At 35.5% G+C, this 17,028-nt stretch overlaps 1 protein-coding gene across 2 annotated transcripts in view; it reads right to left on the reverse strand.

Moving 5' to 3' along the window:
- Window positions 1-17,028, reverse strand: part of eIF2Bdelta (eukaryotic translation initiation factor 2B subunit delta) — a 104,270-nt gene that overhangs the window by 50,736 nt on the left and 36,506 nt on the right. For both annotated transcript variants that reach the window (XM_081755533.1, XM_081755532.1), the window contains exon 5: window positions 9,400-9,531. In XM_081755533.1, coding sequence (XP_081611659.1) covers window positions 9,400-9,531 — 132 coding nt within the window. The remainder of the gene's footprint in view (window positions 1-9,399; window positions 9,532-17,028) is intronic.

Consider the following 17,028-nt stretch of genomic DNA (forward strand, 5'->3'; position numbering starts at 1 on the left):
ACATCATAAAAAAGTGCAACTTACAAAAATACTATGGCACTGAACCATCTTTCACCTTCAGAAAAGCTCTGATGAAACATAAAATGGAGTCATAGAGGTTTCAAATGGTAGCAAGTGAAATATTACACGATTTCGTGTGCAGTGCATCACTCAGTTCCGTAACAGGACGGAACTCTACACTGGATTCCTGTCTCCAAAACGGATCAAAAGATGTAAAATTATGTTCAGGTCAGGGGATTGGGACAGTGCAGAGAGGAGGTACTCAACTTCATCTCGATCTTCTACAAACCACGCTACAATACCTCCGGCTGTGTGAATGAGCAGACTAACATCGTAGAATATTGTGTCATTGACAGGAAAAATCATCTGGACCATAAGATGCATATGGTTCCCTAAAATGGTGACAATCACGGGCAGTGACGCGACCAGTAAGCATCAGTATATAAGTCCCAGTACATTGCAGCCCGCAACATCACAGAGCCGCCATTATATTTCATGGTTGGGCGGACGCACTGCGAATCATACGCCCGCTTGGGCGTCCGATACGCAAAACGGCGTGAACTTTGACTCATCCAACCATATCACACATTCCCAGTCATCTGCGCTCCATTTTGCACAATTAATATCGTGTTAATGCGTTATGGTATCTTATTAGTGGTTCCACCCGTGCAACCCGACTTCGTATGTCCATGTCATTTAACTCGCGGCGGACAGAAATTATCGACACAAGTTGTGGAAATTGCTGTTTGAGTTCCTCTATCACTTGCAGCGCAATCGCATGACGGTTCTGAGCGACAATTCACTTTTAATGTTCGGCGGAACCTATCATTGAGGGTTTCTTTCCGACCACTGTTCCTCTTCGCTGATGTGGTTTTGCTTTGAGTTTTGTAAATCATCACCACCTTGGACATTATCTCCTGCGACACATCCAATACACTTGCCACTTTCGTCACATTGACATCACATTATCGAGTGCCAATAATTTGTCCTCCCTGAAAATCAAAAATGAAACAAAATCTTCCAATTTTACATCCCACGGTTACGCCGGCTAGGCTAAAGGAGACAGTGATGATGAGAAATGAATGCAATGGTGGAATAATCAAAGTGGGAGGAAACGGGAGAACGCCGAGAAAACCCAAGCACACGGTGTTTGTCCACCACAAAGTTCACTTGGCGCGAGTTGGAATCGAACCAGGGACCCCATGTATCAGAGGTGAACGCTCTACCAATGAGCCACTGCGGCTCTTCCCTGGAAATCAAAGTCTAGAATTTTACACTATAACAATCTGCTCAGTTCACTGCCGTTCTACTGCTCTTCAAATATTACGAAGTTTGCCCTAGCACGCAGATACAACAAGGCTGCGGACACAGTCTGATCGTTGTCAACCTAGATATCGGACGCTGTTTTAAACTCAGATGTTTCCATTAAACTGATAAGTACCTGTAGCTATTACCAATGAATCGGGATAGCTAAATAATGAAGCTTTCTGAATACGAACATGAATCATTCGAAGTAAAATCTGCACTTTTTTTTTTTTTTTTCAAATAACAGTAAAACGAAAGACTGAATTTGCGAACACAATGTTCTACGAAATAATGGTAAGGTATTCTATGTTTACAACACATGGACTAACCGATGTTTGCCTCACGTCCTTGCACAATATACAAGTTATAATGGACGAAACTCCTCCAAACAATGTCGAAAGATTATTTCATACTGAACCAGTCCTTTCAAATGATATTAATTTTATCTAAACACGAAAACTCGATAAAAGAACTATGAACATGTTCGGAACATTTACTACATTTTCATAACATACTCATCACATTTTTCTCAGTAGTCTATAAAAGGTTCAAGACTTTTGCCACTCTACTGCCGAGTTCTAGGACATTAAATTTTCTGCAAATTAAGTACGTTTTCTACTAAATAGTTACTTTGAAAAATATAAAATGCGAATTTTAGTTGGAATGGCTTTTGATTCACGTGCTGCTGAATAAAAATTCTGTGAAGTGTTACTATGCTTCATGGAATGTTTTTCTTTCGTATGAAACAATTCACTGGTAAATAAATGCTATAAATGCCACTGAAAATGGCTACAAGTTAGAGACAAACCGTAAACTATTCACTGAATTTCCAGTCTCATGGAATGTTCATGCTGCTATATTTCCTATATGACAATTACTACACAATGGAAAATGATTATCAGATTCTCAACAACGATCGAAAACACGAAATCTTGAGGCGAAGTTAATATTACACGTCCTCGACGACGAACGAGTGATGGACACTTCTCGCAAGAAATAACTGCAACTTTGGAGAAATAGATATGATGCATTTCTTTGAATATTAGTGTCTGCCGAGGCATTTTTTTTTCAGTCGAAAAGTTAAGTGGTTATATAATGCTCTTCATTATTCGAGGAAGAACACTGCCAGCCAAGGAAGGGTTTACTAGAAGTAACGAATGGCATGTACTCCAGCAACAATAGTAAAATCAACACAGAGGCTCAGTGGGAGAGCGATCATCTCTGCCGCAAAATGTCTCTGGTTCGATTCTAGGTCATGTTGAGTTCGTTTAATTATCTATTTATACATACTTTTGAACATTATAGGCATTTATGGCCATAAGTCAGTTACGTATGAGGGATAACATCCCTCGTGGACCATACTACTAGGGGAAGGGGAAAGACAGAAAGGAATGGGGAAGGAAGAAGCGGTCTGGGACTTCATATTAGATACCATTCCGGCATTTGCCTGGTGCAAACGAGGAAAAACAGGGAAAAAAAAACATCCAGGATGCCTGAAAAGCCTGGCACACCTTTTCGATCGAGTGTCTCCACCGGAAATCGAACCCGGAACCGCTTGTACCAAGAAAAAGAGCGTTAGTGACACACACGGGGCCACATGTGAGTTCGTGATAGATATTATGTCAATGGATTTCCTGGAATTCTCGTTTTTCCCCACACTTTCTTTCCACCAATTCTTTCATAATCACTCGTTTCCATTAATCATCCGTCTCCTTCAAGCTAAAAGGCAATAAATAATGTGAACTTAACTAAAAGATTTCAACATTACATTTCAGTCACACTAGCATTCTTAATTATCCTCTGCAACATAGCACCACAGTTTAGACTCATATTACTTTGGTGACAAAAGTGAAGCTAACATTTCGAACGTTTTAGTTTCAAAAGAAAATCAGTAGTTCATCACTATATTCATGTACTCGCTATCATGTGACATCCAGATGCAACGGGCATGTTAGAAATCGTTCATCCATCTTCCTGCTTTCCACGATTTTCCAATGTAATTATTAGTTGTGTCTTGTGCTATCTTCGGAACATATTCACAGTAGAATAAGCATATTCACAGTCCTAACCATACTATCAACTCCGTCTTTAAAATGCTTCAAACCAAATGAATTGAAAAAATGCAATTAATCATCTACCACACAAGTAACAAAAGCATTAACTATTAAATGCTTGTGACTAAACCGAATAGTGGATATGTTGCAATTGTTTCGCACAATTCTTGTACTGTTTACCTTTATTGCTTAAGTAGAGGGAAGTCCAGAAATTTCTTACCCTAACCATGACAGGGAGGTGCTAATAATATAAAAATCTCCACAATGATAGATTGGTATATGTAACGAGTCGCCTTGAGGACACCCCCCCAGCTCTACGACTGAATGGACTAGTCCCATGATGTCGACTTAAGAGAAGCAAGAGATTGTTTAAAAATTAAGAAATAATAAGGGAATAAATATTTACATTATGTAATAGTGTTGTTTAAATCATATTAGCTCTAACTTACATACATATTTAATCTTTGTATTTATCTGTTTATACTTTTTTTTTAAAAAAAATAAAAAGTAGATAAAGAAAGAGTAGGAGTGTGCGTATCTAAGAACTAAAATGGAAATCATTCATGTCTGCTAGCGCGTCACATGATAGATCGAGGCTTCGTGTTATGCGGCTGCCTTGTGCCCGCATACTTTTTCTTAGTTGGTTTTCCAGGACGGATCGTTTACTCATGGTTGCATGTGTGGTGACGGATATGGAACGAAACGTGTGCCTTGAGCTGCTTGGTGTCGATGTCTGTGTCTGTATTTAACAGTGATGTCGAAAGGGGGTCAATGAATGTATTGGGCATAGCGGCGAAAGGAAAGAAAAGTGTGGAATATAGTGTTTTGTGCTATGATATTAATTGCAGTTTCTCAGAACCAAGCATTTCTATTAAGCTTCTTTTCATATTTTAAGCAGAAAGATTACAGGAGTATAGGAGCCGAGGCAAGAGTTAAGCGGGGGACCAAGGGAGGTTAACTTTGTGCCCGCTTATATGATACGAATTTGTCCTAATAACCAGTGTAATCGTTTTGATTACGATAACCTTAGTTATATCTGGTTTGCGTGTGGAGCATTTTTGCCCAAAAGGACGAATTCTACATTTTTTTGTGGGACAATAAATCTGCGAAAAGAAAAGAAAGGAACTCAGAAACGATAGTTACTTGCTTTGGTTTGTAATGCAGGAAGCTTTTCCTTAGTGAGCTCAATTGCTATTGCAAGTAATCGTTCGCATGCCGAAACAATTTCAGTTTGAAATTTTTGGCAAGAACCTTTTAAAAAGGTTCTTCTTAACAAGTGCTGTTTTGACCAATACGTTTGTTCGCTTCAAGTTACGTCTAAATGGTCAGTCAACGAAGCCAATTCCAATGTAATAAGATTGTGAAACAAGGTAACAAGAAGACGGAAAATTTGGGTGAGTTAATTTCCAATTTAAGTAGTATATGGTCAATTTGTTAACAAATCCTGTCTGGTTGTGTATAGAGTTGTTTCCGCTTTGACTACGACGTTAATTGCAGTTGATTTAAATTGCCATAGTAGGGATCTGTTTCATGTTCTAGTTAAACCCTCCCCAGAGTGTTATTTGAAATTGGTGGAATGATAATCCGGGAGTATTGATCCGATCTATTTCGAAGAATAGTAAGAAGTTCGCCATTATTCCTTGTGGATATGTTTATGAATATTGATACGTTATTAAGACTCGTTAATTCGTGCGTAATTAAATTTCCTTCTGATGAATGGTTTCCATTGATATTCTAGATCGAACACTAAAGAGTAAAACTTTTCAAAAAGCGTTTAAATTTGAAGGTTCATTGTGCAAACGTTTGATTATCATAAAAGATTAGTAATTGTGGAATCAGTATTTTACGACATTTGGAAATCTAGTAAATTTCTTCAAGTTTGTACAGTCACGTCCAAAAATAATAGGACTAGGTATAATTTTTTTTTTAGTAACTAGTGTTGTATTATATTTTTTGGAATTTGATTGGAAGGAAATTCATATGATTAACTGTGGTAGTTCTTGATGTCACCAATTAACGTTTGTTTTACAGTCGGTGACAAAAAATTAATGGTGCTATAGGGTTAGTCAACATTGAGAATTTCACTTTATATATTTAAGAAAGAACTTTACTCTGATTGAAATATTTGAATTGATGAAATATTGTCGAGATTCATTAGCATCAGGTTTATTATATAATTGAATTTCTTAATTACTTCGAGAGATTCATATTGAGGTACCGGAATTGCTATTAGGTATTGCGATTAAATTAACAATCAATCTTTTGAATCTTTTGAATTATACTTTTGAATTTAAAATCATCTACGAATTATTTCGCGAGTTAAATATATATACCTTTTATTATATTTTTGTTTTGTTGTTATTGTTGCTTTGTGTATATATATTAATCTAACGTATTAGTATATATACACAACCATCTCTGTTGAAATAAAGTTTGTTATTGAAAATTTGAAATCTGTTTTTTCCATTGTTTATGATTATTTGTTATATCCTGTTTATTTTGTGCTTTGCATTAACATATTCACAAGGAATATCAATCCGTATAGCCTATCGCAGCGACTTTGGGTTTATGTGTCTGTTCTGCCAAGACCCTTCTTTCGGGTTTGCTACTCGAGTTTAAATCGATTGTTGAATTAAAATTCTTTTTTTTCTTTCCTTCTTTATTAAGACTCTCGATTTGGATTCGAGTGGCGGGACTAGGAGGAAAGGGTCGTTACATATAGGTGTCCTAATTTGTGTTTTTACAGGCCCTGATGAAATGATGTTACAGTGAGAAAACTAGGCAGTGAGATCATGGACAAAATCGAACTCCGAGCTATGATTAGGTTCCTCCATTTCCAAAGAAAATCAACAACAAATGATACAGGGAGATATGGCAGCAGTTAATTATGAGGAATGCCCATCTCACGACACAATGGTACGCTAGAAGAGGTAATTCAAATGCTGTCCCACTAGTCAACAGGATAACCCAAGACAATGTATTCTCGCAACAGCTGAAGACCCAAGCGTAATAGGAAAAGGTGAGCAGCTAGTGCTTGAAGACAGACGTGTGACTATTACTTGTTTAGTAAAGGATTGAACATAGTAGCAGGTCCGTTCACATCATATTACATGACATTCTGTATATCAACAAATTAGCAATAATATGGATTCCCTGATTATTGACACCTTTTTAATACAGTAACGTGTGCAATGTCCACAAAACATTTTACACTAACAGCACAACGGCATGAATGCTTTTGTAAACAAATTAATGACTATGGATAGGGGCAAGAGTCTTCCGCACTAAGAGTTTGAAAATTTCGCGTTTCGTTTTTCATATTTCCCGTTTTGTCGCATTTTCCAAATAAAGTTTCGCATTTTTTAGCTCTTGTGGAAATGATATTCCCTAATAGTTTTATAACTGTTCCTTATATTCATAGATCACTACAGAAATAAACCATCAATTACCTAAACACAAAATACACTCACTTGACATTGTAAATTTCACTTATAGAAAATTATATATTTTTAAAATCCAACTGAAGAAAAATCAGTAACTAAACTTACTATGAGTAGGAAAGTTTTTGATGGTGATAGCTAACGCGCAACATGTTCTCTATAGCCGAGTCCGAATACCCAAAATGCACCGTTCATGCCGCGTTCTACCGTTCCATTAGCGGAACACTAGCGTTTTTAAATTAATGAAAACATATTTTTAAAATTTCGCGTTATTTCGGGTATAGTTAGAAATTTCGCGCAAAACTGCCAATTTCGCGTTTTAAATGAAAATACAGAATATCATAAAACGTCAAGGAACTGAAAATTACTTAATTCTGACGCATTTCGTTTTATCGCGCATTGCGAAAAACTCGTGCCTCTAACTATGGATGAATGCTGGATGTATATATTAGGCCATGAAACCAAAGAAATGAGTATGAAAACATACCCCTCACCCACCCACCCCAAATATATATATACTATACTGTAGCATTCATTCAGCAAGGTACTACTGTCTGTGTTTTAGAACCATAAGGTGTACTCTTCATTCAGATCTTACAAAAAGACGCTACAATCACAGAAACATATTTCAGGAAACTGCTGCAAAAGTTACGGGATACTATCAAAGCAAAGAGATGGGGATTGCTCTCGAAATGTGTGTTGCTGCTAGCGGATAATGCACTGCCACACCAAGCAGCAGTAACGCTCACTTTTGTATGACAATGTGGGTACAAAAGCCCCACCCACTATATCCGCTCCATCGGGCTTCGTTCGATTACTTCCTATTTCCAAATATGAAGAAACATTTTAGGAGGCATTCACGGATGACAAGGAGGTTCTCAATGTGGTAGAAACCTGGTTTGCCTCTAACAACGAAGACTTTTAGGCAGATGGATTAAGACTGATCTACAGATGTGAGAAGCGTAAGGTAATACAATGTGAATATATGAAGAAGGACGCGTTCGTGGACCAAATTGCAGCTGCCACGCTCTTATCTATCATGGTGCGGGTAAGAACTTTCTGGCTTTCTTTCGTACTATAAAATCATATTCAAAACTTAAATAACGCTCTTTTTTTTTTTTTTTTTAAGTTGTTTTTGCAATGCTATGGAATCTGATGGAAAATTTTGCAACCAAAAAGTAATTGAAAGTAATTAGCATATTCAAATACATGACAAGGATTGTTTCGGGAAGGAAGAAACACAACAAACAGTGGTACGGACACCAGCGCATATCACGACGCACCACTGAGACGACCTATGACAAAGTCAGAAGACCTGTTAACCACGTACAGTGCCTAAGATTAAATAAATTTATCGATGTTAAATTACTGAAGTGGTCAAGTAAACCTGTGTCCACTTTTAAGGGAGGAATTTTCCATCATTATGCAAAATGGAAATACACTAATTCGAAAATCTTGAACTTTAGCTGATTAAGCTCACAATTCTTAACTTTTCCAATGGTACACATTTGTGAAGTTTTCACCAATATCATAAAAATTACAAAAGCCGTTTTCAAGATTAACTGGGGTGCCTTCGGATCTTTTCTATAGACCGTCCCAAATTAGTTCTTGAATTTATGAAACCAATATCAACATATGGAATCGCCTTACGAAATTTGTGAAATTATTTACCATCTTGGGTATTCAACATTATAATTATAGATATTGATGAACTGCGACAACTTTCAGAAAATTCTCGAAATTCTATTGATTCTAATTAATCACTTTAATTAATCGAGGTGAATGTCGCCTCGAAACCTGACCTTTCTTTTTACGTGCCTCTTACGTTCTCAATAACACAAAATCTACTACGGTCTACACAATATTTTACTGGAGACGGGCGCAGAATTGGTGGCAAACTATCATGTGCACTTCGACATTTTATAGCATTTAGAAACACATGGATTTTCGGAATACAAGACACCAAATCAATATATGACTTAGTAAAACATTTCTATGCAGTGATAAAGATTCCCGAACAAAATATTTCCAATAGAAGTGAGACGACCAGTATGAAGAGATGTTAATAGCACAAGCACTAAAATTCGTGGATTGAAAAACATGGAAGGATCGTCGAAACTGTTTCCGAATACATGAAGGACTGTGACACATTTTAGAAAAGCTCCTTTACTTTTGCCCTTTCTTCGTTTTTTCGGAGAGAAATGGATTGTGTCATATAAGTTTTAAATTAAATACTTTGTGTGAAATATAAACGTAACTGTTGGATCTATTTTCTACAAACGATTCATGGTCTCAAAGAAAATATATCGTCACAACTCGCAACTCTATCAAAGCCAGAAAAGGCTGAAATTTACTACTACTTAGAGTTTTAATACTGGTTTCCGCATAGCAAAAACGGTAAGAGATATCGAGATCCAGTTTTTTGCACTCGATTCAGCTTCCCAAGACTATGTTCTATTTTCTGCCTTAACCTTGTGGTTAAAATTACTCTTAAATATTCAAATAGTAATTTCCTTTTAAAGTGCAATACACCCTTCGGAAAGTGGAAAAGAAAGTGTTAATAATACCACCAGCATTTAACACTAAAGCAATAAAATTACCTCTATTTCAGGATAAGTTTTTCTTTCTCCTTTTTCTAATGGCGGTTCAGATACTGCTTCTCTTCGACTTGCTGCTTGCTGTTGATTTTGCTTTTGTGCTGCGGCAGCTGCTTTCTTTGCACGTTGTTCTTCCTGAAAAATTAACGCTTCATTGTATAATTTTGTCTCAAGTTGGTAGCTTTCTAATTTTATTACATAACATTAAAACTATTATTTCCGCTGATCCTCCCAGATAAACAAAAGCTTGAGGTGCGAAAAATTGCGTGCTGCACGAAAATTCCAAGCCAAGTCACCAAAGATTGCTACCGAGTTGAATCGAAATGGAGAAGCTATACAAAGTGTGTCTAGAAGTGTGTCTAGTGTTTCTTTCAGCAGTCAAGCTGTCGAAAGCCATAGTGACTGGTACGGCAACTTACACATTAGTCCCAGGCATGGTCAGACTGACTTTATTGCAGAATAATTCAGTGTGGGAAGCAATAGGAATATTACTACAGTATTTTCTATGTTTGGTGACAAAATGAAGAAAAAGTATGAGGCGTTTCCGGGTAGTAAAGCGAAATCAACATGTTGAGTCTGTCCTTACTACCTGGAACGCCTCATATCTACAACGTTTTTTTTTGGAAGATAAAATATAGTACCGGACGTATCCTTCATTCAGTGTGGAGTAAACAAAGGAAATAGAGACAAATGACTATCAAGAAAAATGAATCAGGACAGGAATATGGAAAGTATGAACCATTTCAAAGAAAAATATTCAACAAAGTAATCAGCATTTCGTAGGAATTTGTGAAGTTATGTGGACAGGTAACGACGAATTACCAAGCGAAAAATACATAATATTTTACTCAAGTAATGAGAAAAGTGGCTGTATTGGTATACGAGTTTTTCTCATTAAGTACCTGGAAGTAAAATAATCGAAGTGGAATTTGTAAATAATTTGGTATTAATGGTTAAGACTAAAAAGAAAGAAAAAAAATCTGGTGTTGATACAAACATACAAATTTCTTGAACACAAGAAGTAGAAGAAATCATAGATATGGAGAAAAGGGGGCATGCATAATCGTAATGGAAGGTTTAATGCTAGTAGAGGTGGCCCGCAGAGTTCTTTGACATAACCCTAGGCCTTTTGAAATACTACATACTTGACATAAAATCCAATTATTTACAAAACAGATTGTAGAATCGTACAGTTTTAAATACTGCACTATAGGTTATCTGCTGTATGCAGCCTTCGCCCGCCACTATGGGCCACATCTGATAGGTTGAAGACCCCTACATGAAAGGAGGTGGTTTATGGAGCAGATATGGGGAATTTCAAATTTTAAACAAAACACTTTTAAAAAACTATATACTTGCTGTATAGCGCAATGCAAAGATTTTGCAAAATGGTAATATATTTTACACTGTATATTTTACTTTGGTTGTTTACTGATTAAAATGCCTAAAAAGAAAAATTAAGATTAATATACATTATCTTTCGTCCAATCATTGTGAACTGAATTCGCAATATTATGGTGACCACGCCAGCTCTTAGATCCTGGTTGAACAATATTGTACTGCTACTGAGTAAATGTCGAATGTAAGAACAGCTTGCGGATCTACTATGAAAATTTTTGAGGAAACATGCAATGTTTTGTACATGGAACTGCCTGTAAAAGCCTGTCAGATTTTGACAGGCATTATACAGCCGCTTGTTTCAGCGAAAACGCATGTAAAGAAAATCTTACAGGCACACTGTCTTCAGTGATATGCATGTCGAAAAAGTATTAAACTTCTGTTGGAAATTTTGCACGGAAACACGCGTTGTACAGAGACTGTACATCAAAATGAGAACATGCAATGTACACGTAGTCACTCACATGCAAATAAATGGAGGGAATATGTGCATGTAAAGTACCTTAAATGGATTGTTGATAACATTCGCAATACAGTAAGAATGAAAAGTACAAGGAAGGTGCCTGTTTACCATGTAATATACATGCGTGACATTCGCATTACATGTAAATACCATGTATTAGCATATGGCATGGAAAACGCATGATGTAGAATATATGATTTTACATTTATCATTTTCGTGTACATGCGAAGTGTGTAGTTCCCCTACGTACAGTGTACAGGTGAACGGGAACATGCAATGATCATGACTGCCAATAAATGGATTAAACAGATACGTGTGGTGAACAAGGTGGATTGGAGCTAAACATTCACGTTATAGGCATAGGAGACATGCAATATTCAGGCACAAGTCTCCAATTCAACATTCGCTATGCAAGGTCCTGACACATATATAATACATAGGATTACAACTTAATAAATTGCCTGTATTATCTTCTATCTTCGTGTACATGCGAAGTGTGAACTCACCTATATGCAATGTACAGGCAACGTGCAGATAAACGGAAAATGCAATTACCATGATTGCCAATAAATGGGTTAAACAAGTGCAGGTTGATTGGAGTGAATCATTAATGTTACAGGAAACATGTAATATTCAGGCACCAAGTCTCCAGTTTGTCATGCACATATGCAAGGTCCTGACACATGTATAGTACTTAATGCGATGTACTTTACATGTATATTCCGCTAACACGCCCACTAATTCGCTAACACCTGTATTTCACATGTATTTAACATGTCAATTACATTTCTATCAAATGAAAAGCAGCGGTCGTCAGATCCTCATGAGGTAACGTATATGTCAATTACATGGAATATGCAGTTACGTACCCTGTACATGTCTTTCCACTCTCTACATGTTGTTTACACGCATTTTTCACGTTGCAAGTTTGCAACCCTATCAACATGAAAACTACCTGTTTCCGTGAAATGAACATGCAATGATCGTGAAAAAAATCGATACCTATCTCATGCGTTTAAAAGTGTTCCATTTTCAGCCGCCTGTAAACCACCTGCATTTTCTGTCTGGGATAACAACATAAATAAGAAATTCCTGAATGTGCTTTTATTCTAACATTAAGCAATAATGAAACCTAAAACTTCCGTAGTTTACCAATTAAGAAAAAAAATATCACTTAAATTTTATTGTTTTCAAAATAAAAATCACCCCCCTTACACCCCCCCCCCCCTCTTACGAGTAATCAGTGAAAAGTTTATCGAAAAAGGAAAGGAACTGAGAGTTGAATGTCCCATTTTATTACCAACGCTGAGTGAGACACAACCAACTGCCGAAAGCATATAACCTAATATTGAGAGCACAAATTTTTCCTGAAACTTGGAAAATTAGCAAAATCCGCCCAATTCACGGAAAAGGTAATCCATCTGAAGTTGAAAACTATAGACCGATATCTTTAATTTCTGCTCCGTCTAAAATATTTGAACAGATTCTTTATGCTAAAATATATAATCATGTGAAATCTTATGTATCTATACACCAACACGGATTTTATCCCAGGAGATCCACAGTAACTAACTTAATTAATTTTGCTCAGTACCTCTCTGATTCACTTGATAGCAAGAATAATGTAGTTTGCTAAAGCCTTTGATAAATTAGATCATGACGTATTACTTAAAATGTTATCGGCTTTTGGTTTATCAGATAACCTTTTAATATAAATTCCATCGTACTTAAAAAGCCGTAAACAATTTGTGATATTTAAGCAAGTTAGTTTCCAGTTGTACGAAATTAATTTTGACATACCACAAGGATCGAACCTCGGACCTCTGTAATGACCTGCCGACAGTAATAAAACATTCTAATTGTTTAATGTTTGTAGACGATACGAGATTGTATAAGGAAATAAAGACCCACAATGATGCTTTACAATTCAGGAGGATTTGGATGAGTGTTATAGGTGGTGTATTCTAAATAAACTACACTTTAATGTAAAGAAGTGCTTAGTTATTACTTTTTCTAGAAAATGTAATCCACTTCGTTTTGAGTATACGCTAAACAAAGAAGCTATTCAAAGAGTTAAAGAAGTAAATGATCTGGGAATAAGGTTAGACAATAAATTGTGTTTTAATACACACATCTTAAAAATAATTTATGACGAATACAAATCATTGGGATTTTTAATTAGAAGTATGAAGGAATTTACAAATTTACAAGCGCTAAAGATTTTATTCAATAGTCTCATTCGTAGTAAATTGGAATATGCATCTATAATTTGGACACCTTTTTATAAGTATATCAATAGGAAAATTGAAAGAATACAAAATAATTTTTTTGAGATACTTATACTATAAAACATATAAAAGATCATCATACAAAGAAAATGTATCGTATTCAACGTTGCTAAAAAATTTCGATTTCATATCTTTGTACGATAGAAGGTAATTTATGGAATTTGTTTTCCTCTATAAGTCTGTAAATGAAATAATCGATAGTCAAGAGTTTCTCAAATTGTTGCATTTTAATATCAACAACAAATTTCTACGAATGAGACCTCCGTTTTGCTGTAAGAAATCACATTCAGAAACTCATTCAAATTCTCCTGTAATTAGATTATGTAAAAGATATGTTATAAAAATGAATACAGATGTAGATTTTGCGATGCCTTTTCTCATGTATGTGAACAGAATAAAGAAAATTATCAAATTTGGTCGAGTTGAATGAAACAAATAGAATATTGACTCTGTGATCCTTGAATAGATAATGTTATTGTTTTATAATGAAGTGTCCTAGTGGAGAATTTCTGATTGTTCCAAGGTAAACAAATAATATGATAACGGTTTTGTATTTAGGTTTTAAATTTATATGAATTTTTGAGTTCACTGTTCCAGACTCACCAGCTAGTTGTTATGATTTTATTTAGTTTTAGTATAGTTTAACACGTTCTCTGTTCTTCTTAGAAATACTCTATGTATATGTATGTGTAGGTATGTTTGTATGTGTATCTATTTGTATTTGTAAATATATATGTATGTATATGAATCTCTCTCTCTCTCTCTCTCTATATATATATATATATATATATATATATATATATATATATATATATATATATATGTGTGTGTGTGTGTGTGTGTGTGTGTGTGTGTGTACGTATGTATATTACTGTTTTGGATTATGAAATCCCATGTTAATGGAGATAATTTGAAAAGAAAGCATGTAATTCTCTCGTTTTCTTTTTCTCTTATTGTAACTTTTATTTACTTACTTAGTTTGAATCTATGTATTTTTGTTCTATTTATGAAATTTTTATACTTTACTGTTTATAAGCCTATTGTAGTTGTGGCTTATACTCTGTAATAGGTGCAAAATAAATAAAATAAAATAAAAATAAATTACTCGGGTTGGTATGCGAAAAACACGCCGCTACCGTGAATAGAACCCGGGACTGCAGGGTCAAAGCACGAGCATTAGCCAATGGACAACAAAGAAGTAAAGAAAGTATATGAAGTATTTACTGATTTAGGAGAGGCTCTTAGTGATTGAGCTAGAATATCTTGATGAGAATGCTGAACAAAGTTAGGATGGAATAGAAGGACTGAAGACAATGAAAACAGAAGAAATTACATAGTAGAATTCGACAAAAATGTTAACATGCTCTAAAATTATTCAATTATTATTTAGAGACAGTTAAGAAGGATTTAGAAGATGAAGGTGGCTTCTCATTAGGAGGAAGAAAGATTACATTTATTCGCTTTGGAATAATATATCTCTTACAGCGGAATTTGAAACGAAGATTACAAGATATTTACAAAAACTGAGGAAAAGGCTTGAATAATACAAAATGAAAATAAATATTATAAAGATTAGGATAATGACGAATGATGAATTAAGTATACACACTGGAGGGGAAAAAGTACAACACGTGACTAATTTAAAATACCATGCTAATATTATTGGTGAAAGTAAAGAAACATTAACGATGTCAAAAAGCAAAAGTAGAAATTAAAAAAAAAAAACTGTAAAGAAATGTATTTTGTGATCATTAAATGTTTCGCAAAAGATCAGTCAAATGTTTTGTGTGGAATACTTGGTTCGTTGTTGATTTGGGGCTTAACGACCTTTTTAGACCGAGACTAATTGAGCCATGGATTTATAGCTTAATGTGGAATCCGAATCACATGAGCTCACTGGAAATCGAACCTGGGTTTCCTGCGCTGAAAAGCGTATGTTAGTGCGGGTATAGAGAATAAACGAAGAAATTAGCTGGTAAAAGAAGCAATGAGGAAGTATTAGCGGAAGTTAGAATGAAAAGAGCAATAATAAGGATCACCTTGATTAACTTCATTTATAATGTCTCTAGCAAGACAGATCCTCTACTGCATAGATTAAGAAAAGCGATTCACATAACATCTACAAAATCATCAAATGTTACACTCTGTAAAAGGTCAAGAATAAGTGAATACTCGAGCTGATATATTATTATATACACATCAGGTATACGGGGCAGATGTGTATATGGAGTAAATGGGACATATAATTTCGATCAGATGTGAAGAACATACATTATGTATCCTCTTGCGCGTATTAGAAAATCTTGATTAGGGCAACATGTGTTGGAAGAAATTCAGAATTTCGTTCAAAAAATCCATTGCCCCCAGAATCAGTCACAGATATACCAAGGATTGTAAACGAGATAACAAAAACAACTTGAGTACCACAATGTAAATAAAACAAAACTGAAATTAAACGATACCTGGAATGCTGTGTTACAATAACTTTTATATTAATTTTGGAAGTGTGAACTGCTTATTTCAACAATTTTACTTCTTCAACAATTTTACTACTGAAACTACATCCACACTGTTACATATAAAATTTAAAATAACGCATTAATTGTCTACCAGTATTCTATATCATTTGAACGAAGGTCATTAAGTCGTAACTACGTAGTAAAACTTTAGTATTTCAATAAATCTAGTGGATGGAATACTTAAAGCCTTATTTATTATATAAGAGTAGGGACGTAGCCAGAGTTCTGAGTTTGGGGAGGCATGCTTGCTATAGCCCCCCTTGACGAACAGGTACACACTGGATAAAATGGGCTTTAATCCTGCTTTACGCTGCATAAAACGGCAAACTATGGTTTAACCCCTCCCTTGATCATATTCTGGATCCGCCACTGTGAGTGTATATATAATGTTTCAAAACAACACCGACAGCGTTTGGGAAGTGATTCCTGACACCAAGATAAGACGAAAAGTATAGACCAACCTGAGTGCACATGCTTCCTTTCGGAGTTATAGGCTGTTGAAAACATGAAAAAATGAACTTTAAAAGCTCCATAGCTCCAATACTATGAGACCTATCATAGTCGGGTCAAGACTTCACTTAGGAACTAATACGTGTGCTATCCAAAAATACATATTTCAGAATCCTGCGGTATTCATGCAGCAATATTTGTAGAGAGATTTTGGCTACGGGCATATAATTTGAAGTATTCACCAGCTTCCTCTTTAAAATTTGTTGCAGAAGTACCGAAGAATTCTGATACTTGGATACGACACATACTAGTTCCCAACTGAATTCTTGATCCGACTACGGTAGGTCCCATAGTTTTGGAGCTACGGACCTTTAAAGTTTACTTTTTCATGCTTTTGGCAGCCTATAATCGCGGAATCGAGTGACGCGGCAACCGCGGATAATCAACACGAAATATTGTTCGGAGAATTCACCAATAAATTGTCCTAAACTTAACTACTCTTTTGGAGATTAGT

This window comes from Thermobia domestica, chromosome 4 (genome assembly GCF_964235325.1).
Source record: "Thermobia domestica chromosome 4, izTheDome1.hap1.1, whole genome shotgun sequence".
In the NCBI taxonomy this organism is placed as follows: Eukaryota; Metazoa; Arthropoda; class Insecta; order Zygentoma; family Lepismatidae; genus Thermobia; species Thermobia domestica.